This window comes from Bombina bombina, chromosome 2 (assembly GCF_027579735.1).
Source record: "Bombina bombina isolate aBomBom1 chromosome 2, aBomBom1.pri, whole genome shotgun sequence".
Lineage (NCBI taxonomy): Eukaryota > Metazoa > Chordata > Amphibia > Anura > Bombinatoridae > Bombina > Bombina bombina.
The window spans coordinates 1038988191-1039013284 of record NC_069500.1 but is presented as its reverse complement, the minus strand read 5'-3'; the positions used below and the strand labels follow the sequence as shown (position 1 = coordinate 1039013284).

Sequence of the window (25094 nt, the reverse complement as noted above, 5' to 3'; positions counted from 1 at the left end):
TCAGATAGAGCATGCAATTTTAAGCAACTTTGTAATTTACTCCTATTATCAAGTTTTCTTCGTTCTCTTTCTATTTTTATTTGAAAAAGAAGGCATCTAAGCTAAGGAGTCAGCAATTTTTTGGTTCAGACCATAGACAGCACTTGTTTATTTGTGCTGTCCAATCAGCAAGGACAACCCAGGTTGTTCACCAAAAATGGTCCGGCATCTAAACTGACATTCTTGCTTTTCAAATAAACATACCAAGAGAATGAAGAAAATTTGATAAAAGGAGTAAATTAGAACGTTGCTTAAAATTGCATGCTCTAACTGAATCACAAAAGAAAAAAATTGTGTTCAGTGTCCCTTTAATATAACTGTGTTGGTTATGCAAAACTGTGGAATAGATAATAAAGGGATTATCTATCTTTTTAAACAATAAAAATTCTGGTGTAGACTGTCCCTTTAATATTACTGACCTTAGCATCTATAGTAGAGCTTAGTATCCAGTGTATCTTACAAAGATTAGTACTTCTAACTATTAAGAAGCATTAAGCCAAGATTTGTAGAACATCCAACACCAGGATTTTTTCATTCGCTTTCACAGTGTACTTAAAGGACCACTCAATGCAGTAGAATTGCATAATTAATACGTGCATAATAAAAAGACAATGATTTAACACCTACTCTGAATTTCAAATAAGCGGTAGATTTTTTTTTACAAATGTATTTCGTCTTCCATTTTCCGGGCCCGTTGTATCATGTGACAGACATTAGCCAATTACAGACTTGTATACATATACCCTGTTAGCTTGTGCGCATGCTCAGTAGGATCTTGTTCCCCAACAAAGTGTGAATATAAAAAGACTGTGCAAAAACTGATAATGGAAGTAAATTGTAAAGTGTCTTAAAACTGCATGCTCTTTCTGAATCATCAAAGTTAATTTTGACGTGAGTGTCCCTTTAAAGCAAGAAAGCCGCAAAATAAAACTACAACTATTTTAGTCTATTTAATCTGATTCAGAATGCACTTTTAAAGGGGCAATAAAGTGAAAATTAAACTTTCACAATTGAGATAGAGCATGCAATTTTATACAACAACTTTCCAATTTACTTCTATTATTAAATTTGCTTCATCCTCTTGGTGCCCTCTGTTGAAAAGTATACTTAGGTAGGCCCAAGTGCAGCAATGCACTACTGGGGCCCAGCAACTGATTGGTGGCAGCACATTTGTTTCTTGTTATTGGTTCATCAGATGTGTTCAGCTAGCTCCCAGCAGTTCACTCCTGCTCCTTCAATAAAGGATACAAAGATAATTATGCAAATTAGGTAATATATGTAAATTAGAAATCTGTTTAAAATTGCACGTTTTATCTAAATTAGGAAAATAAATTGGTTTCATGTTCCTTTAACATGATATTCAGGTATTGTGAAGGACAAAAAAAACTTGACTGAGGATCATATTCCTAAAAAAAATTAAACTGAATTAGAACTTTCACCTACAAACCATCTAATAAATTATTAGATACAAATCATATTTGTAAATATATAATAAATGTGTATTTTTTATTTTATCATTTGGTAATGTTAGGCACTTCATTCATCACTGGAGAAAATGATCGCTGAAAAAATGTGAAAACATGGCATTAGTTTTCCATTTCCTGGAAATAAATAATTTCTCATACATTTCATTTTTAGTTTGCAGAAACAATTCTGTTATGAAACAAATCACATTTAATCTTTAAAAAATGTCAATATATAAATATAAAAATTTATAATTACTGTTCTATACAATGTTCTAATTATTTCACAAGTGGGGAAGCCCTGGAAAATATTTAAATAAAATAAAAAATAAAAATGTTCTTAAGCAAAAAATGTGAGTAAAAAAAAAAATATATAACAAGAAAAACACATTCTGTTTTCTTTTTTTTCTTTCTTCCAAGTAGCTCAGTCAGCTGTACCAGATACCAGAAACGTCCATGGTATTCTCTTCATATCAGTGAGGTAATTATGCCAACGTGTCATCATTTTGTAGCTTCTTTGCATTTTCTTAAAGTAGTCCAAGTAATGTAAATTTGTTAATAAATGGACGGAATTAAATTTCCTCAAGATCCCCTAATCACATTGGGTATTTCTGAAGAAATCGATTAAATGCATCATATATTGCTTGCCTAGGGAAGAAAAAATAAATAAATTAGCTAGGGTTCTGATTACATTTAAAAAAATAATTTAAAGGGATACTGAACCAAAAATGTTTCTTTTGTGATTCAGATAGAGCATGCAATTTTAAGCAACTTTCTAATTTACTCCTATTATCAATTTTTCTTCATTCTCTTGCTATCTTTATATAAAAAAGAGGGCATCTAAGCTTTTTTCTTGGTTCAGAACTCTGGAGAGCAGTTTTTGATTGGTGGATGAATTTATCCACCAATCAGCAAGGACAACCTAGGTTGTTCACCAAAAATGGGCCGGCATCTAAACTTACATTCCTGCATTTCAAATAAAGATTCCAAGAGAATGAAGAAAATTTGATAATAGGAGTAAATTAGAAAGTTGCTTAAAATGTCATGCTCTATCTGAATCATGAAAGAAAACATTTGGGTACAGTGTCCCTTTAAGGGTAGGTTTGTGAGAAAGAGCTATACATAAGGCAAAATTTATCAATCTGCATTCTGTCACAGATTCTGGGGCGCATATGTTCTCTGAAAGTATCATAATGCCGCCCCCCTACTCTCACGCAACCAATTGCATGAGAGTAGGGCTGGATAATCACCCCGGTCAAACGAATCCAGGGTGATTTTCATCTACCAACTCCCATTGGCGAATAGGGTTTATGAAGCAGAGGTTTAGACAACTGCTTCATAAATATCAGTTGCAGGCTCAAACGAGCGAGCCTGCAGCTGACCAAGGCATTCGCCTCATGCTAAATCTAGCTAGTTGCATGTATTATTGAGGGCAGGTGTGTGGGAAAATGCGATACATAGATTGTATCATGATATTTTAATATAAAATGTTTAGTTTTGTGTAGTAAACATCTTTGCAATACACTTTCATTCATGTAATTTATCTCTGAAAATAGAGGATTTTATAATTGTTAGTTTTTTCTTTTGGCTTTAAAAGATAACTGCAAAACAATCCACTTTATACTACTATAATGACTGAGGCTAGCCATGTTGTCTGCCCACTGAAATACAGATTGGCTACACCAAATTAGGCAAGTGGTGGGTGGCTCTTAGCTATTGAAAAAAAAGACTGCAGCAAACAAGATGTTAATTTATTTGAAAAATATCCAGACTTGACTAATATGTTATTCTATAGCAAGACAGCAGAGATGTCTACTGTCCCTTTACTTTCTCGACAGGTAAAGCATTTAAAGTCATAATGGGATCTTTAAGGTTAAAAGTTTATGATAGACACAGCTGACCAAGCATTAAAAGGGACATGAACCCCAATTTTTGCTTTTTCATGATTCCGATAGAGAATACAATTTTAATAAAAGTTATAGAAGAAACAGAAGACAGAGGGGCGCCTCATGTGTGCATCAGCACATCAAAGGAAGAATGGAACAAATAAACACCCTCTGTCTTCTGTACCCGGATACGTTTGTGAGGAGGGGAGCAGCCATATTTATCTGTTCCATAAGCAGATTTGGAGCATTTGGATTATTTGGATTTTCCAAACAGCTATCAGTCCAATATCTCAATTGGGACTTTCTTTACCCGTTAACACCGGAGTATATGGTTTGATTTATATCTCTCACATGTATATTATCATATCATTTGATATATGCAATTTCATTAGATATAGGAATACAGAGCGCCCCCTCATATTTTGTTCTATTTTAATAAAAGTTTCCAATTTACTTCTATTATCACATTTGCTTTGTTGTCTTTGTTGAAGAAATATCTAGATAGGTAGCGTGTACATGGCTGGAACACTACATGACAGGAAGTAGTGCTGCCACCATCCTGTGCTCTAATGTATAACATTCTTACAAAACTGCTGCCATATAGTGCTGCAGACACGTGCACACTCCTGAACTTCCCACCTCACCCGGGTTAGCCCCCCCATATTCAAAATTTTAACAAATTATCATTCCATTTGTTAGATCTTTGTTAGATCAGGTTAGATCAACTGTTTTTTTCGTTAGATCTACTCTAAAATATGAAATATTAACAATCTTTTTCAGGGGGGGCTAACCCGTAGCCAGCCCCCCCTCAACAAAAATTTGGACAAAATTTTATTGATTATGATAGCTCCACGTTAGATCAGATTTGATCAGCCAAAAGTTTTGTTAGATCTAGTCTAATTACTGAGATATTGCATTTTTAATGAGGGGGGGCTAGCCCCCCCTCAACTGAAATCTGGACCAAATTTTATTGATTTTGATAGATATACGTTAGATCAGGTTAGATCAACTGTTTTTTTTGTTAGATCTATCATGCGAGCGGCAGTATTCACAATCCTAGTTTGTGTGCAGGGGAGGGGTGATCCCCGGGTTAGCCCCCCCTCAACTGAAATCTGGACCAAATTTTATTGATTTTGATAGATATACGTTAGATCAACTGTTTTTTTCGTTAGATCTATCACGCAAGCGGCGGTATTCACAATCATAGTTTGTGTGCGGGGGAGGGGTGATCCCCGGGTTAGCCCCCCCTCAACTGAAATCTGGACCAAATTTTATTGATTTTGATAGATATACGTTAGATCAGGTTAGATCAACTGTTTTTTTCGTTAGATCTATCACGCAATCGGCGGTATTCACAATCCTAGTTTGTGTGCGGGGGAGGGGTGATCCCCGGGTTAGCCCCCCCTCAACTGAAATCTGGACCAAATTCTATTGATTTTGATAGATATACGTTAGATCAGATTAGATCAACTGTTTTTTTCGTTAGATCTATCACGCAAGCGGCAGTATTCACAATCATAGTTTGTGTGCGGGGGAGGGGTGATCCCCGGGTTAGCCCCCCCTCAACTGAAATCTGGACCAAATTTTATTGATTTTGATAGATATACGTTAGATCAGGTTAGATCAACTGTTTTTTTCGTTAGATCTATCACGCAAGCGGCGGTATTCACAATCCTAGTTTGTGTGCGGGGGAGGGGTGATCCCCGGGTTAGCCCCCCCTCAACTGAAATCTGGACCAAATTTGATTGATTTTGATAGATATACGTTAGATCAGGTTAGATCAACTGTTTTTTTCGTTAGATCTATCACGCAAGTGGCAGTATTAACAATCCTATTTTGTGTGCGGGGGAGGGGTGATCCCCGGGTTAGCCCCCCTCAACTGAAATCTGGACCAAATTTTATTGATTTTGATAGATATGCGTTAGATCAGGTTAGATCAACTGTTTTTTTCGTTAGATCTATCACGCAAGCGGCGGTATTCACAATCCTAGTTTGTGTGCGGGGGAGGGGTGATCCCCGAGTTAGCCCCCCCCTCAACTGAAATCTGGACCAAATTTGATTGATTTTGATAGATATACGTTAGATCAGGTTAGATCAACAGTTTTTTTCGTTAGATCTATCACGCAAGCAGCGGTATTCACAATCCTATTTTGTGTGCGGGGGAGGGGTGATCACTGGGCTAGCCCCCCCTCAACTGAAATCCGGACCAAATTTTATTGAATTTGATCGATATATATTAGATCAGGTTAGATCAACTGTTTTTTTTGTTAGCTCTATCACGCAAGATGCAGTATTCACAATCCTATTTTGTGTGCGGGGGAGGGGTGATCACTGGGCTAGCCCCCCCTCAACTGAAATCCGGACCAAATTTTATTGAATTTGATAGATATACGTTAGATCAGGTTAGATCAACTGTTTTTTTTCGTTAGATCTATCACGCAAGCGGCGGTATTCACAATCCTAGTTTGTGTGCGGGGAGGGGTAATCACTGGGCTAGCCCTCCCCCTTCAACTGAAATCCGGACTAAATTTTATTGATTTTGATAGATATATGTTAGATCAGGTTAGATCAAATGTTTTTTTGTTAGATCTATCACGCAAGCGGCGGTATTCACAATCCTAGTTTGTGTGCTGGGGAGTGTGACAGGGTTGGGGGGTGAGTGTGACAGTGCGAGAGTGTGACAGGATTAGTGGGTTAATGTGATCAGGTGAGTGTGGCAGGGTGAAGGGGGTGTGTGTGACAAAGTGATAGACAGGGTCGGGGTGGGACCAAAAATAGGCCCAAGCATTTAAAGGCAAAGCAGCCATCCCAATTTCTTGTCAACACCAGAATTTTTGTTGTTTAAAAAGATAGATAATCCCTTTATTACCCATTCCCCAGTTTTGCACAACCAACAATGTTATATTAATGTACTTTTTACCTCTGTGATTACCTTATATCTAAGCCTCTGCAGACTGCCCCCTTATCTCAGTTATATTAATATACTTTTTACCTCTGTGATTAGCCTGTATCTAAGCCTCTGCAGACTGCTCCTTATCTCAGTTATATTAATATACTTTTTACCTCTGTGATTACCTTGTATCTAAGCCTCTGCAGACTGCCCCCTTATCTCAGTTATATTAATATACTTTTTACCTCTGTGATTAGCCTGTATCTAAGCCTCTGCAGACTGCTCCTTATCTCAGTTATATTAATATACTTTTTACCTCTGTGATAACCTTGTGTCTAAGCATCTTCTAACAGCCCCCTGATCACATGACATTTTATTTATTATGTGTTGACTTTCATTTTAGCCAATTAGTGCAGTGTCTGCCACAAGCCACGGGCGTGATCACAATGTTATTTATATGGCTCACATGAACTAGCTCTCCCCTGTTGTGAAAAGCAAATAAAAAAGCATGTGATAAGAGGCGGCCTTTAAGGGCTTAGAAATTATCATATGAGCCTTCCTAGGTTTTGCTTTTAACTAAGAATACCAAGATAACAAAGCAAAATTGGTGATAAAAGTAAATTGGAAAGTTGTTTAAAATTGCATGCCCTATTTGAAACATAAAAGTTTTTTTTGGGACTTGACTGTCCCTTTAACACTCGCTTGTCCAGGATGATTGAAATGCTGTGCTATAGTGCAACTGTTTGCACCACAGCAGGGGATGGCGTTGCGCAATAATCCTCTGGTGCAAAATTATATTTTACCTTGCTTTGAAACATGGCCACCTGCAGGGATTGTAAATATACCTTAATGTGTGACATCCAGCACTACAGAAATACACTTGTATGAACGCAGACCCCACATACAGACACTCATATGCAAGCACATCACACATACACACACTCATATGCACGCACATCACACATACACACACTCATATGCAAGCACATCACACATACACACTCATATGCAAGCACATCACACATACACACTCATATGCAAGCACATCACACATACACACACTCATATGCACGCATATCACACATACACACACTCATATGCACGCACATCACACATACACACACTTACACTCATATGTAAGCAGATCACACATACACCCACTTCCAAACACACTCATATGCAAGCACATCACACATACACACACTCATATATGCACGCACATCACACATACACCCACTTACACTCATACACAAGCACATCACACATACACACACTCATATGCACGCACATCACACATACCCACACTCATATGTAAGCAGATCACACATACACACACTCATATGTAAGCAGATTACACATACACCCACTTACACTCATATGTGAGCAGATCACACATACACCCACTTCCAAACACACTCATATGCAAGCACATCACATACACTCACTCATATGCAAGCACATCACACATACACACACTCATATGCACGCACATCACACATACACACACTCATATGCAAGCACATCACACATACACTCACTCATATGCAAGCACATCACACATACACACACTCATATGCACCCACATCACACATACACACACTCATATGCACCCACATCACACATACACACACTCATATGCAAGCACATCACACATACACACTCATATGCAAGCACATCACACATACACACACTCATATGCACACACATCACACATATACCCACTTAAGGCTGTGACACATATACACACATACAATCATACATACACACATACATACAATCATACATATACAGACATACAAGCATACATATATACACACATACTCACATACATACAAGCATACATAAACACACACACAAGTATAAATATACACACATGCACATACACACACACATACTCACATACATATAAACACATACTCACATACATACAAGCATACATATACACACACACACACACACAAGTATACATATATATATACACACATGCACGCACACATACAAGCATACATATATACACATACACACACAAGCATATATATATATATATATACACACAAGCATACATATACACACACAAGCATACATATACACACACAAGCATACATACACACACAAGCATACATATACACACAAGCATACATATACACACAAGCATACATATATACACATACACACAAGCATACATATACACACAAGCATACATATTATATACACACACATACACATATATACACACACATACACAAGCATACATATACACACACACACATATATATACACACACAAGCATACATATACACACATGCACATACAAATATATATATACACACATGCACATACAAACATACATATACACACATGCACACACACACAAGCATAAATATACACACATTCACACACAAGCATATATATATACACACACATGCACAAGCTCTTCCCTCCTGACCTGCGCGCTGCCTGGGGACAGCTCAACAGGAGCCGGGGACATTTCTGGGACATAATTTTTCCAGGGACAGTCTCCTCAATCCGGGGGCTGTTCCCTAAAATCGGGGACGTCTGGTCACCCTATCATAAGAAATGTGTTGCATAGCATCTTCAACATGTCTTCTTCTTTGTTCCATATCTAGGAGAGGTTCACCAGTTTGATCCATGGAGATGAAGAAGGGTTAATCTCATAAAGTATTAACTTCCATATCTCTTACATCAAGAGTTAATACTTATTATAATAAAATCAGCAATATTAAATGTGATAATAGAAGATGCGTTACTTGTAATTTTTTAGAACACAATACTAAAGAATGTATTTCTTCTGTTATAGGACAAGTGTATACTATAAAATAATCCCACAAAGTGTAGAATAATCTTCCATTCCCTGCTTCCTACACCCTGGTGGTATGTGGGGGGTGTAGTTTGTCACTGCTGGATGTCTCTTTGTCTTGTGCAGAGCTTTGGGGCGGGGTTATAATAACGTCCCTCACAGGCCAAATAGACACAGTGCGTGCAAAAGCACTGACTGGTCTGTGCATGGACATGCGCTTCTGCATGCTACCGAATACCGCCTCTTGCATTATAGATCTAACAAAAAAAAAAACAGTTGATCTAACCTGATCTAACGTATATCTATCAAATTCAATAAAATTTGGTCCAGATTTCAGTTGAGGGGGGGCTAACCCGGGGATCACCCCTCCCCCGCACACAAAATAGGATTGTGAATACCGCCGCTTGCGTGATAGATCTAACGAAAAAAACAGTTGATCTAACCTGATCTAACGTATATCTATCAAAATCAATAAAATTTAGTCCAGATTTCAGTTGAGGGGGGGGGGCTAACCCGGGGATCACCCCTCCCCCGCACACAAACTAGGATTGTGAATACCGCCGCTTGCGTGATAGATCTAACGAAAAAAACAGTTGATCTAACCTGATCTAACGTATATCTATCAAAATCAATCAAATTTGGTCCAGATTTCAGTTGAGGGGGGGCTAACCCCGGGATCACCCCTCCCCCGCACACAAACTAGGATTGTGAATACCGCCGCTTGCGTGAGATCTAACGAAAAAAACAGTTGATCTAACCTGATCTAACGTATATCTATCAAAATCAATTAAATTTGGTCCAGATTTCAGTTGAGGGGGGGCTAACCCGGGGATCACCCCTCCCCGGCACACAAACTAGGATTGTGAATACCGCCGCTTGCGTGATAGATCTAACGAAAAAAACAGTTGATCTAACCTGATCTAACGTATATCTATCAAAATCAATAAAATTTGGTCCAGATTTCAGTTGAGGGGGGGCTAACCCGGGGATCACCCCTCCCCCGCACACAAAAACAGAATTTATGTTTACCTGATAAATTACTTTCTCCAACGGTGTGTCCGGTCCACGGCGTCATCCTTACTTGTGGGATATTCTCTTCCCCAACAGGAAATGGCAAAGAGCCCAGCAAAGCTGGTCACATGATCCCTCCTAGGCTCCGCCTACCCCAGTCATTCGACCGACGTTAAGGAGGAATATTTGCATAGGAGAAACCATATGATACCGTGGTGACTGTAGTTAAAGAAAATAAATTATCAGACCTGATTAAAAAACCAGGGCGGGCCGTGGACCGGACACACCGTTGGAGAAAGTAATTTATCAGGTAAACATAAATTCTGTTTTCTCCAACATAGGTGTGTCCGGTCCACGGCGTCATCCTTACTTGTGGGAACCAATACCAAAGCTTTAGGACACGGATGATGGGAGGGAGCAAATCAGGTCACCTAGATGGAAGGCACCACGGCTTGCAAAACCTTTCTCCCAAAAATAGCCTCAGAAGAAGCAAAAGTATCAAACTTGTAAAATTTGGTAAAAGTGTGCAGTGAAGACCAAGTCGCTGCCCTACATATCTGATCAACAGAAGCCTCGTTCTTGAAGGCCCATGTGGAAGCCACAGCCCTAGTGGAATGAGCTGTGATTCTTTCGGGAGGCTGCCGTCCGGCAGTCTCGTAAGCCAATCTGATGATGCTTTTAATCCAAAAAGAGAGAGAGGTAGAAGTTGCTTTTTGACCTCTCCTTTTACCGGAATAAACAACAAACAAGGAAGATGTTTGTCTAAAATCCTTTGTAGCATCTAAATAGAATTTTAGAGCGCGAACAACATCCAAATTGTGCAACAAACGTTCCTTCTTCGAAACTGGTTTCGGACACAGAGAAGGTACGATAATCTCCTGGTTAATGTTTTTGTTAGAAACAACTTTTGGAAGAAAACCAGGTTTAGTACGTAAAACCACCTTATCTGCATGGAACACCAGATAAGGAGGAGAACACTGCAGAGCAGATAATTCTGAAACTCTTCTAGCAGAAGAAATTGCAACCAAAAACAAAACTTTCCAAGATAATAACTTAATATCAACGGAATGTAAGGGTTCAAACGGAACCCCCTGAAGAACTGAAAGAACTAAGTTGAGACTCCAAGGAGGAGTCAAAGGTTTGTAAACAGGCTTGATTCTAACCAGAGCCTGAACAAAGGCTTGAACATCTGGCACAGCTGCCAGCTTTTTGTGAAGTAACACAGACAAGGCAGAAATCTGTCCCTTCAGGGAACTTGCAGATAATCCTTTTTCCAATCCTTCTTGAAGGAAGGATAGAATCTTAGGAATCTTAACCTTGTCCCAAGGGAATCCTTTAGATTCACACCAACAGATATATTTTTTCCAAATTTTGTGGTAAATCTTTCTAGTTACAGGCTTTCTGGCCTGAACAAGAGTATCGATAACAGAATCTGAGAACCCTCGCTTCGATAAAATCAAGCGTTCAATCTCCAAGCAGTCAGCTGGAGTGAGACCAGATTCGGATGTTCGAACGGACCTTGAACAAGAAGGTCTCGTCTCAAAGGTAGCTTCCATGGTGGAGCCGATGACATATTCACCAGATCTGCATACCAAGTCCTGCGTGGCCACGCAGGAGCTATCAAGATCACCGACGCCCTTTCCTGATTGATCCTGGCTACCAGCCTGGGGATGAGAGGAAACGGCGGGAATACATAAGCTAGTTTGAAGGTCCAAGGTGCTACTAGTGCATCCACTAGAGCCGCCTTGGGATCCCTGGATCTGGACCCGTAGCAAGGAACTTTGAAGTTCTGACGAGAGGCCATCAGATCCATGTCTGGAATGCCCCACAGTTGAGTGACTTGGGCAAAGATTTCCGGATGGAGTTCCCACTCCCCCGGATGCAATGTCTGACGACTCAGAAAATCCGCTTCCCAATTTTCCACTCCTGGGATGTGGATAGCAGACAGGTGGCAGGAGTGAGACTCCGCCCATAGAATGATTTTGGTCACTTCTTCCATCGCCAGGGAACTCCTTGTTCCCCCCTGATGGTTGATGTACGCAACAGTTGTCATGTTGTCTGATTGAAACCGTATGAACTTGGCCCTCGCTAGCTGAGGCCAAGCCTTGAGAGCATTGAATATCGCTCTCAGTTCCAGAATATTTATCGGAAGAAGAGATTCTTCCCGAGACCAAAGACCCTGAGCTTTCAGGGATCCCCAGACCGCGCCCCAGCCCATCAGACTGGCGTCGGTCGTGACAATGACCCACTCTGGTCTGCGGAAGGTCATCCCTTGTGACAGGTTGTCCAGGGACAGCCACCAACGGAGTGAGTCTCTGGTCCTCTGATTTACTTGTATCCTCGGAGACAAGTTTGTATAGTCCCCATTCCACTGACTGAGCATGCACAGTTGTAATGGTCTTAGATGAATGCGCGCAAAAGGAACTATGTCCATTGCCGCTACCATCAAACCTATCACTTCCATGCACTGCGCTATGGAAGGAAGAGGAACGGAATGAAGTATCCGACAAGAGTCCAGAAGTTTTGTTTTTCTGGCCTCTGTCAGAAAAATCCTCATTTCTAAGGAGTCTATTATTGTTCCCAAGAAGGGAACCCTTGTTGACGGAGATAGAGAACTCTTTTCCACGTTCACTTTCCATCCGTGAGATCTGAGAAAGGCCAGGACGATGTCCGTGTGAGCCTTTGCTTGAGGAAGGGACGACGCTTGAATCAGAATGTCGTCCAAGTAAGGTACAACAGCAATGCCCCTTGGTCTTAGCACAGCTAGAAGGGACCCTAGTACCTTTGTGAAAATCCTTGGAGCAGTGGCTAATCCGAAAGGAAGCGCCACGAACTGGTAATGCTTGTCCAGGAATGCGAACCTTAGGAACCGATGATGTTCCTTGTGGATAGGAATATGTAGATACGCATCCTTTAAATCCACCGTGGTCATGAATTGACCTTCCTGGATGGAAGGAAGAATTGTTCGAATGGTTTCCATTTTGAACGATGGAACCTTGAGAAACTTGTTTAAGATCTTGAGATCTAAGATTGGTCTGAACATTCCCTCTTTTTTGGGAACTATGAACAGATTGGAGTAGAACCCCATCCCTTGTTCTCCTAATGGAACAGGATGAATCACTCCCATTTTTAACAGGTCTTCTACACAACGTAAGAATGCCTGTCTTTTTATGTGGTCTGAAGACAACTGAGACCTGTGGAACCTCCCCCTTGGGGGAAGCCCCTTGAATTCCAGAAGATAACCTTGGGAGACTATTTCTAGCGCCCAAGGATCCAGAACATCTCTTGCCCAAGCCTGAGCGAAGAGAGAGAGTCTGCCCCCCACCAGATCCGGTCCCGGATCGGGGGCCAACATTTCATGCTGTCTTGGTAGCAGTGGCAGGTTTCTTGGCCTGCTTTCCCTTGTTCCAGCCTTGCATTGGTCTCCAAGCTGGCTTGGCTTGAGAAGTATTACCCTCTTGCTTAGAGGACGTAGCACTTTGGGCTGGTCCGTTTCTACGAAAGGGACGAAAATTAGGTTTATTTTTGGCCTTGAAAGGCCGATCCTGAGGAAGGGCGTGGCCCTTACCCCCAGTGATATCAGAGATAATCTCTTTCAAGTCAGGGCCAAACAGCGTTTTCCCCTTGAAAGGAATGTTAAGTAGCTTGTTCTTGGAAGACGCATCAGCTGACCAAGATTTCAACCAAAGCGCTCTGCGCGCCACAATAGCAAACCCAGAATTCTTAGCCGCTAACCTAGCCAATTGCAAAGTGGCGTCTAGGGTGAAAGAATTAGCCAATTTGAGAGCATTGATTCTGTCCATAATCTCCTCATAAGGAGGAGAATCACTATCGACCGCCTTTACCAGCTCATCGAACCAGAAACACGCGGCTGTAGCGACAGGGACAATGCATGAAATTGGTTGTAGAAGGTAACCCTGCTGGACAAACATCTTTTTAAGTAAACCTTCTAATTTTTTATCCATAGGATCTTTGAAAGCACAACTATCTTCTATGGGTATAGTGGTGCGTTTGTTTAAAGTGGAAACCGCTCCCTCGACCTTGGGGACTGTCTGCCATAAGTCCTTTCTGGGGTCGACCATAGGAAACAATTTTTTAAATATGGGGGGAGGGACGAAAGGAATACCGGGCCTTTCCCATTCTTTATTTACAATGTCCGCCACCCGCTTGGGTATAGGAAAAGCTTCTGGGAGCCCCGGGACCTCTAGGAACTTGTCCATTTTACATAGTTTCTCTGGGATGACCAACTTGTCACAATCATCCAGAGTGGATAATACCTCCTTAAGCAGAATGCGGAGATGTTCCAACTTAAATTTAAACGTAATCACATCAGGTTCAGCTTGTTGAGAAATGTTCCCTGAATCAGTAATTTCTCCCTCAGACAAAACCTCCCTGGCCCCATCAGACTGGTTTAGGGGCCCTTCAGAACCATTATTATCAGCGTCGTCATGCTCTTCAGTATCTAAAACAGAGCAGTCGCGCTTACGCTGATAAGTGTGCATTTTGGCTAAAATGTGTTTGACAGAATTATCCATTACAGCCGTTAATTGTTGCATAGTAAGGAGTATTGGCGCGCTAGATGTACTAGGGGCCTCCTGAGTGGGCAAGACTCGTGTAGACGAAGGAGGGAATGATGCAGTACCATGCTTACTCCCCTCACTTGAGGAATCATCTTGGGCATCATTGTCATTGTCACATAAATCACATTTATTTAAATGAGAAGGAACTCTGGCTTCCCCACATTCAGAACACAGTCTATCTGGTAGTTCAGACATGTTAAACAGGCATAAACTTGATAACAAAGTCCAAAAAACGTTTTAAAATAAAACCGTTACTGTCACTTTAAATTTTAAACTGAACACACTTTATTACTGCAATTGCGAAAAAATATGAAGGAATTGTTCAAAATTCACCAAAATTTCACCACAGTGTCTTAAAGCCTTAAAAGTATTGCACACCAAATTTGGAAGCTTTAACCCTTAAAATAACGGAACCGGAGCCGTTTTTAACTTTAACCCCTTTACAGTCCCTGGTGTCTGCTTTGCTGAGACCCAACCAAGCCCAAAGGGGAATACGATACCAAATGACGCCTTCAGAAAGTCTTTTCTATGTATCAGAGCTCCTCACACATGCGACTGCATGTCATGCCTCTCAAAAACAAGTGCGCAACACCGGCGCGAAAATGAGGCTCTGCCTATGATTTGGGAAAGCCCCTAAGAATAAGGTGTCTAAAACAGTGCCTGCCGATATAATCTTATCAAAATACCCAGATTAAACGATTCCTCAAGGCTAAATATGTGTTAATAATGAATTTTATTTAGCCCAGCAAAAGTCTACAGTCTTAATAAGCCCTTGTGAAGCCCTTATTTACTATCTTAATAAACATGGCTTACCGGATCCCATAGGGAAAATGACAGCTTCCAGCATTACATCGTCTTGTTAGAATGTGTCATACCTCAAGCAGCAAGAGACTGCTCACTGTTCCCCCAACTGAAGTTAATTCCTCTCAACAGTCCTGTGTGGAACAGCCATGGATTTTAGTAACGGTTGCTAAAATCATTTTCCTCATACAAACAGAAATCTTCATCTCTTTTCTGTTTCTGAGTAAATAGTACATACCAGCACTATTTTAAAATAACAAACTCTTGATTGAATAATAAAAACTACAGTTAAACACTAAAAAACTCTAAGCCATCTCCGTGGAGATGTTGCCTGTACAACGGCAAAGAGAATGACTGGGGTAGGCGGAGCCTAGGAGGGATCATGTGACCAGCTTTGCTGGGCTCTTTGCCATTTCCTGTTGGGGAAGAGAATATCCCACAAGTAAGGATGACGCCGTGGACCGGACACACCTATGTTGGAGAAATAGGATTGTTAATACCTCCGGGGCTAACCCGGGGATCACCCCTCCCCCGAACACAAACTAGGATTGTGAATACCGTCGCTTGCGTGATAGATCTAACGAAAAAAACAGTTGATCTAACCTGATCTAACGTATATCTATCAAAATCAATCAAATTTGGTCCAGATTTCAGTTGAGGGGGGGCTAACACGGGGATCACCCCTCCCCCGCACACAAACTAGGATTGTGAATACCGCCGCTTGCGTGATAGATCTAACGAAAAAAACAGTTGATCTAACCTGACCTAACGTATATCTATCAAAATCAATAACATTTGGTCCAGATTTCAGTTGAGGGGGGGCTAGCCCCCCTCATTAAAAATGCAATATCTCAGTAATTAGACTAGATCTAACAAAACTTTTGGCTGATCAAACCTGATCTAACGTGGAGGTATCATAATCAATAAAATTTTGTCCAAATTTTTGTTGAGGGGGGGCTGGCTACGGGTTAGCCCCCCCTGAAAAAGATTGTTAATATTTCATATTTTAGAGTAGATCTAACGAAAAAAACAGTTGATCTAACCTGATCTAACAAATGGAATGATATTTTGTTAAAATTTTGAATATGGGGGGGCTAACCCGGGTGAGGTGAACTTCCCTTCATGCTTTTCAGTAAACGATAACAAGAAAGTTAAGACAATTGAATAGAAGTAAATTAGAAAGTTGTTTAAAATTGTGTATTCTATCTGAATCATGAAAGGAAAAAACAGAATTTATGTTTACCTGATAAATTTCTTTCTCCAACGGTGTGTCCGGTCCACGGCGTCATCCTTACTTGTGGGATATTCTCTTCCCCAACAGGAAATGGCAAAGAGCCCAGCAAAGCTGGTCACATGATCCCCCCTAGGCTCCGCCTACCCCAGTCATTCGACCGACGTTAAGGAGGAATAATAGCATAGGAGAAACCATATGGTACCGTGGTGACTGTAGTTAAAGAAAATAAATTATCAGACCTGATTAAAAAACCAGGGCGGGCCGTGGACCGGACACACCGTTGGAGAAAGAAATTTATCAGGTAAACATAAATTCTGTTTTCTCCAACATAGGTGTGTCCGGTCCACGGCGTCATCCTTACTTGTGGGAACCAATACCAAAGCTTTAGGACACGGATGAAGGGAGGGAGCAAATCAGGTCACCTAAATGGAAGGCACCACGGCTTGCAAAACCTTTCTCCCAAAAATAGCCTCAGAAGAAGCAAAAGTATCAAACTTGTAAAATTTGGTAAAAGTGTGCAGTGAAGACCAAGTCGCTGCCCTACATATCTGATCAACAGAAGCCTCGTTCTTGAAGGCCCATGTGGAAGCCACAGCCCTAGTGGAATGAGCCGTGATTCTTTCGGGAGGCTGCCGTCCGGCAGTCTCGTAAGCCAATCTGATGATGCTTTTAATCCAAAAAGAGAGAGAGGTAGAAGTTGCTTTTTGACCTCTCCTTTTACCTGAATAAACAACAAACAGGGAAGATGTTTGTCTAAAATCCTTTGTAGCATCTAAATAGAATTTTAGAGCGCGAACAACATCCAAATTGTGCAACAAGCGTTCCTTCTTTGAAACTGGTTTCGGACACAGAGAAGGTACGATAATCTCCTGGTTAATGTTTTTGTTAGAAACAACTTTTGGAAGAAAACCAGGTTTAGTACGTAAAACCACCTTATCTGCATGGAACACCAGATAAGGAGGAGAACACTGCAGAGCAGATAATTCTGAAACTCTTCTAGCAGAAGAAATTGCAACTAAAAACAAAACTTTCCAAGATAATAACTTAATATCAACGGAATGTAAGGGTTCAAACGGAACCCCCTGAAGAACTGAAAGAACTAAATTGAGACTCCAAGGAGGAGTCAAAAGTTTGTAAACAGGCTTGATTCTAACCAGAGCCTGAACAAAGGCTTGAACATCTGGCACAGCTGCCAGTTTTTTGTGAAGTAACACCGACAAGGCAGAAATCTGTCCCTTCAGGGAACTTGCCGATAATCCTTTTTCCAATCCTTCTTGAAGGAAGGATAGAATCCTAGGAATCTTAACCTTGTCCCAAGGGAATCCTTTAGATTCACACCAACAGATATATTTTTTCCAAATTTTGTGGTAAATCTTTCTAGTTACAGGCTTTCTGGCCTGAACAAGAGTATCGATAACAGAATCTGAGAAACCTCGCTTCGATAAAATCAAGCGTTCAATCTCCAAGCAGTCAGCTGGAGTGAAACCAGATTCGGATGTTCGAACGGACCCTGAACAAGAAGGTCTCGTCTCAAAGGTAGCTTCCAAGGTGGAGCCGATGACATATTCACCAGATCTGCATACCAAGTCCTGCGTGGCCACGCAGGAGCTATCAAGATCACCGACGCCCTCTCCTGATTGATCCTGGCTACCAGCCTGGGGATGAGAGGAAACGGCGGGAACACATAAGCTAGTTTGAAGGTCCAAGGTGCTACTAGTGCATCCACTAGAGCCGCCTTGGGATCCCTGGATCTGGACCCGTAGCAAGGGACTTTGAAGTTCTGACGAGAGGCCATCAGATCCATGTCTGGAATGCCCCAAAGTTGCGTGACTTGGGCAAAGATTTCCGGATGGAGTCCCCACTCCCCCGGATGCAATGTCTGACGACTCAGAAAATCCGCTTCCCAATTTTCCACTCCCGGGATGTGGATAGCAGACAGGTGGCAGGAGTGAGACTCCGCCCATAGAATAATCTTGGTCACTTCTTCCATCGCTAGGGAACTCCTTGTTCCCCCCTGATGGTTGATGTACGCAACAGTCGTCATGTTGTCTGATTGAAACCGTATGAACTTGGTCCTCGCTAGCTGAGGCCAAGCCTTGAGAGCATTGAATATCGCTCTCAGTTCCAGAATATTTATCGGTAGAAGAGATTCTTCCCGAGACCAAAGACCCTGAGCTTTCAGGGATCCCCAGACCGCGCCCCAGCCCATCAGACTGGCGTCGGTCGTGACAATGACCCACTCTGGTCTGTGGAATGTCATCCCTCGTGACAGGTTGTCCAGGGACAGCCACCAACGGAGTGAGTCTCTGGTCCTCTGATTTACTTGTATCTTTGGAGACAAGTCTGTATAGTCCCCATTCCACTGACTGAGCATGCACAGTTGTAATGGTCTTAGATGAATGCGCGCAAAAGGAACTATGTCCATTGCCGCTACCATCAACCCGATCACTTCCATGCACTGAGCTACGGAAGGAAGAGGAACGGAATGAAGTATTCGACAAGAGTCCAGAAGCTTTGTCTTTCTGGCCTCTGTTAGAAAAATCCTCATTTCTGAGGAGTCTATAATTGTTCCCAAGAAGGGAACCCTTGTTGACGGGGATAGAGAACTCTTTTCCACGTTCACTTTCCAGCCGTGCGATCTGAGAAAGGCCAGGACGATGTCCGTGTGAGCCTTTGCTCGAGGGAGGGACGACGCTTGAATCAGAATGTCGTCCAGGTAAGGTACTACTGCAATGCCCCTTGGTCTTAGCACAGCTAGAAGGGACCCTAGTACCTTTGTGAAAATCCTTGGAGCAGTGGCTAATCCGAAAGGAAGCGCCACGAACTGGTAATGTTTGTCCAGGAATGTAAACCTTAGGAACCGATGATGTTCCTTGTGGATAGGAATATGTAGATACGCATCCTTTAAATCCACCGTGGTCATGAATTGACCTTCCTGGATGGAAGGAAGGATAGTTCGAATGGTTTCCATCTTGAAAGATGGGACCTTGAGAAATTTGTTTAAGATCTTGAGATCTAGGATTGGTCTGAATGTTCCCTCTTTTTTGGGAACTATGAACAGATTGGAGTAGAACCCCATCCCTTGTTCTCTCAATGGAACAGGATGAATCACTCCCATTTTTAACAGGTCTTCTACACAATGTAAGAACGCCTGTCTTTTCACTAAAAAACTCTAAGCCATCTCCGTGGAGATGTTGCCTGTACAACGGCAAAGAGAATGACTGGGGTAGGCGGAGCCTAGGGGGGATCATGTGACCAGCTTTGCTGGGCTCTTTGCCATTTCCTGTTGGGGAAGAGAATATCCCACAAGTAAGGATGACGCCGTGGACCGGACACACCTATGTTGGAGAAATGTGGGTTGTATGTCCCTTTAACCAACAAACATCAATTTGTCTGTTTTGTTGTATGTCACAGCTGTAGCTTTGTGCATCTTGTAGTTTACTCTACTAGTTACTATTTATAAAAGGATTTGTAGAACCGTATAAAGAAAATTTAGATGGCGATGGTTCATATATGTCCTCTATACCCTCCAACCTTATAGAGTTAACACCTTTCCTCTGTGTAATGATCTTATTTTGTCATTGTAATCAAGTATGTGACAGCTTACACTCTAGTGATGTCACCCTGTATGGTACACCACTCTTTATAGAAACAAACGCTCCACTTATAGTAGAAACAATATCTGGTCAAATTTTCATAACCCTACTTTGACCTTAAAGGGACATAATACTCATATGTTAAATCACTTGAAACTGATGCAGTATAACTGTAAAAAGCTGAAAATATCACCTGAGCATCTCTATGTAAAAAAGGAAGATATTTTACCTCACAATCTCCTCAGCTCAGCAGAGTAAGTCCTGTGTAAAAAGTTATACTCAGCTGCTCCCTGCTGCAGTTAAAAATAAAAAAAATGAAGAAATGAACAGCAGCCAATCAGCACCAGCAGTGCTGAGGTCATGAACTCTTTTACTGTGATCTCATGAGATTTCACTTAACTCTCATGAGATTTCATAGTAAGCTGAATAGGGAAATAATATGAGAGTTCACGAGGCTCATCCCCTAAGCTGTCCCAGGACAGACATCCTAATATGCTACTTAGAAATCCTTTACAATGGGATGTGGCTACTGAGGAACTTTTGAGGTAAAATATCTTTCTTTTTTACATAGAGATGTTCAGGTGATATTTTCTAGTCAGCGTTTTACAGCTATACTGCATCACTTTCAAGTGTTTAAACATTTGGGTATTATGGCCCTATAAGTACCTTATATTCCCTGTCCTATACCCCCTATTCCGACAATACACACTATTGTCTATTTACAAATGGAAAGAAGCTTTGGACAACTGTAAATGCTATATACTGGCACATTTGTATTAAAGAAAAAAAATAAAAATGTTATTTTGTATTACTAGGTTTTCTCCTGTAGCAATATTGTGTTATCTTATTGTATTTATCAGTTTAAAAATAAGTTAAGAAAACATTATTTTTGCCTTTCACATGACAATTTTTCGAAAAAAATGTTTTGCAATCACAGAAGCTTTTTAAGGTTTTCACTAAATAGGCAGGAAAGAGAATCTTGCTACTTTATTTATTTGGGTTGTATATTTTACCACTTATTTTTTTTAGATAACATTTACTGACCCTGTTCTGTAATTGTTTTTTAATCATTCATTAACCCCTTAAGGACCAGCGACGTACCCTGTATGTCACTGGCCTTTTTTTGGGACTTGATTGTTTTAAAACGTGGTCTTGCCACCAGCGTTGAGACTGCTCTATTCCACAAAGCCTGCTGGAGGGAGGGCATTAATAGTGTGTTCTTGCTAGACTTGTGCTATTATGTCCTGAAAAAACCTTAATGACCAGTGACATACAGGGTACATTGTGGTCATTAAGGGGTTTTACAAAAAAATAAATACATTAAAAACTAATAAAGGTTGCAGTAAAACCAGCCTCGATATGAACAAGGAGGGCTTAGCGATAAAGCCAGTTATAGAGCCATATAGAGATGCACAGCTTCTTGATTGCGTGGGCAAGGGTTTGATCTTAGGGAGAGTATAGATGAAGTGCTGGGCTGCAAAATGAAATATATAATTATATAATCTGTGGGTGCTTTACAAATAACCGATAATAATAAGAATATCCCTCGTACAGTATTTATTTGCATATAAGAAGCACAGAAATTCAAGACAACCTTTTTTTTTTTTTAAATAATTATAATGCAAAACCCATAATGCATTTCTTGCAGGATATTTTTATGATTTTTTTTAAAAGTCTCATGCCAAAAAATACTGTAATTAAAGTAATATAAAACTCCACATTTTTCTTTCATGATTCAGATAGAACATGCTATTTTAAAACAACTTTCCAATTTACTTCTATTATCAAATTTTCTTTGTTTTCTTGTTATTCTTTGTTGAAAAGTAGGTATGTAAGCCCAGGAGTGTGCACGTGTCTGCAGCACTATATGACAGCAAATTTGTAACAATATTATACTTTAGCAAGAGCACTAGATGGCAGCACTATTTCCTGTCATGTAGTGCTTCATGCATGTGCACACTACCTACCTAGGTATCTCTTCAACAAAGAATAACATGAGAACATAGCAAATTTGATAATAGAAGTAATTTGGAAACTTTTTTTAAATTATTATTATCGGTTATTTGTAGAGCGCCAACAGATTCCGCAGCGCTATAAACAAAGGCGGAGTACAACAAAACAATTATAGGGATCAAATGGGTAGAGGGCCCTGCCAAGAGTTGCACTGTTATAGTCAGCTCTTAAGAAGGTGACCTACAAACAGCTGGACTCCTAGGCTTACATGCTAAGGAAGGGGGTTCAGGGGATAGCAATGGAGGAGAGGAACTGGTATAAAGAAAGGTTTGCGTAGGTTGTATGCATCCCTGAACATAGAGTCTTTAGGGAGCACTTGAAGCTTTTAAAACTAGAAGAGAGTCTTGTGGAGCGAGGCAGAGAGTTCCACAAGATGGGAGCCAGTCTGGAGAAGTCCTGTAAACGGGAGTGTGATGAGGTGACAAGAGAGCAGGAGAGTAGGAGGTTGTGAGCAGAGCGAAGGGGACGGGAGGGAGAGTATCTGGAGACAAGGTCTGAGATATAGGGGGGAGCAGTGCAGTTGAGGGCTTTGTTTGTCAGAATGAGAATTTTGTGTTTGATCCTAGAGGCAAGAGGAAGCCAGTGAAGGGATTGGCAGAGAGGTGCAGCAGATGAAGAGCGACGTGTAAGGAAGATGAGTCTGGCAGAAACATTCATTAAGGATTGTAAAGGAGCTAGGCGGCAGGTGGGGAGACCAGAGAGGACAGAGTTGCAGTAATCGAGGCAGGAAAGAATGAGAGAGTGGATTAAAATCTTAGTTGTGTCTTGTGTAAGGAAGTGTCTAATTTTAGAGTTGTTTTTAAGGTGGAAGCGGCAGGCTTTAGCCAATGACTGAATGTGAGGAGTGAAAGAAAGATCTGAGTCAAATGTGACCCTGAGACATCGGGCGTGCGGGGTAGGGGTAATGATGGAGTTGTTGACAGTTATAGAGAGATTGGGGGTGGAGAGTTTAGAAGAAGGGGGGAAAATAAGGAGCTCAGTTTTGGAGAGATTTTGCTTGAGGTAGTGAGAGGACATCCAGTTAGAGATGTGAGAAAGACAGTTAGTGACACGGGTTAGCAAGGAAGGATATTGTAAACCGTGGGACTTTATTAGGGAACCTAGTGATGATGTGTAGATTGAGAAGAGAAGGGGACCGAGGACAGAGCCTTGCGGTACTCCGACAGAAAGTGGTGACGGGGCAGAGGAGACCCCAGAGAAGGCTACACTAAAGGTACGGTTTGACAGGTAGGAAGAGAGCCACGAGAGGGCTGTGTCACAGATGCCGAAGGATTGGAGGGTTTGGAGCAAAAGAGGATGGTCAGCAGTGTCAAAGGCTGCGGACAGATCAAGGAGGATAAGCAGAGAGAAGTGGCCTTTTGATTTTGCTGTAAGTAGGTCGTTGGTAACCTTAATAATTGCTGTCTCTGTGGAGTGATGGGGACAAAATCCAGATTGCAATAGGTCAAGGAGGGAGTTTATTGTAAGGAAATGGGATAGGCATGCATAAGATAGTTTTTCGAGAAGCTTTGATGCAAGAGGGAGGAGGGAAATAGGGCGGTAGTTGGATGGGGAGGTAGGATCAAGGGAAGGTTTTTTAAGGATAGGTGTGACCAGTGCATGTTTCAGCGATGAGGGAAATATGCCGGTGCTGAGGGAGAGGTTGAAAGTGTGTGTGAGTATAGGGGTAAGTATAGGGGTAAGAAAGGGAGGGGAGTAGCTGTGAGGGGATAGGGTCAAGGGGACAGGTAGTGAGGTGAGAGCGCAGTATAAGTGCCGAAACTTCTTCCTCAGTAACAGGGGAGAATGAGCTAAGTTTAAGGTTATGTGGGTTGTGGTTGACTGAGAGCATTTTAGGGGGTGAGAGAATGGAATTATGTTGAGAGCTGATTTCATTTCTGATGGAGTCGATTTTGTTATTGAAGTGGTTGGCAAAGTCTTGAGCTGACAGAGAAGTTGTATTAGGAGGTGGGGGAGGGAGTATTGAAAGTGGAGAACAAACGTTTTGGGTTTGAAGAAAGATTAGAGATAAGAGTAGAGAAGTAGTGTTGCTTATGGAAATTAAGGGCAGAGTAGTAGGAGTTCAAGATAAATTTGTAAAGTTGAAAATCAGCTGAACTCCTAGATTTTCTCCAGTGCCGCTCAGCAGTACGAGAACATCTGCGTAGGTATTGAGTCAGAGGAGTATGCCAGGACTGAGGATGAGTGTTTGATTTCCGAGCTATGGTAAGAGGGGCGAGATTGTCAAGGATGGATGTAAGGGTGGAATTATAGTGGCAGATAGATTGGTCAGGGCAGGAAAAGGAGGAGAAGGATGAGAGGAGAGGTTTGAGGGAATTAGAAAGCTGTTGTTTATCTAATTACATAATGCTTCTGTGAAGTTTGGTGTGAGGAGCAGAAGGAGGGAGAGTTGTAGGGAGGGATGATATATTGCAAGTAAGTAAAATTGAATTCTCTTTCTGAATAATGAAAGAAAACTGTTGGATTTATTGTCTCTTTAAGCAAGTACTGATGTATCGGTTACACATAAGGAATAGATTTGGAAAACCTTTGAATTATATAGTAAAAAGACACCAACTTTTTCTTTCATGATTCAGACAGGGCATAGAATTTTAAACAATATTCCAATTTACTTCTATAAGCAAAAAAATGCTTCATTCTCTTGGTATCCTTTCTTGAAGGTGCAAAAATACACTACTGGGAGCTAGGTGATCATATCGGGTGAGCCATATATGTGCAGCCCCTATTCACCAGCTAGCTCCCAGTAGTGCCTTGCTGCTCCTA

At 41.2% G+C, this 25094-nt stretch overlaps 1 protein-coding gene across 1 annotated transcript in view; it reads right to left on the bottom strand.

Moving 5' to 3' along the window:
* Positions 1 to 1516: 1516 nt before the first annotated feature.
* Positions 1517 to 25094, bottom strand: part of ABHD18 (abhydrolase domain containing 18) — a 159166-nt gene continuing 135588 nt past the window's right edge. The window contains exon 13 of the mRNA XM_053703649.1: positions 1517 to 2150. Coding sequence (XP_053559624.1) covers positions 2099 to 2150 — 52 coding nt within the window. The 3' untranslated portion in view covers positions 1517 to 2098. The remainder of the gene's footprint in view (positions 2151 to 25094) is intronic.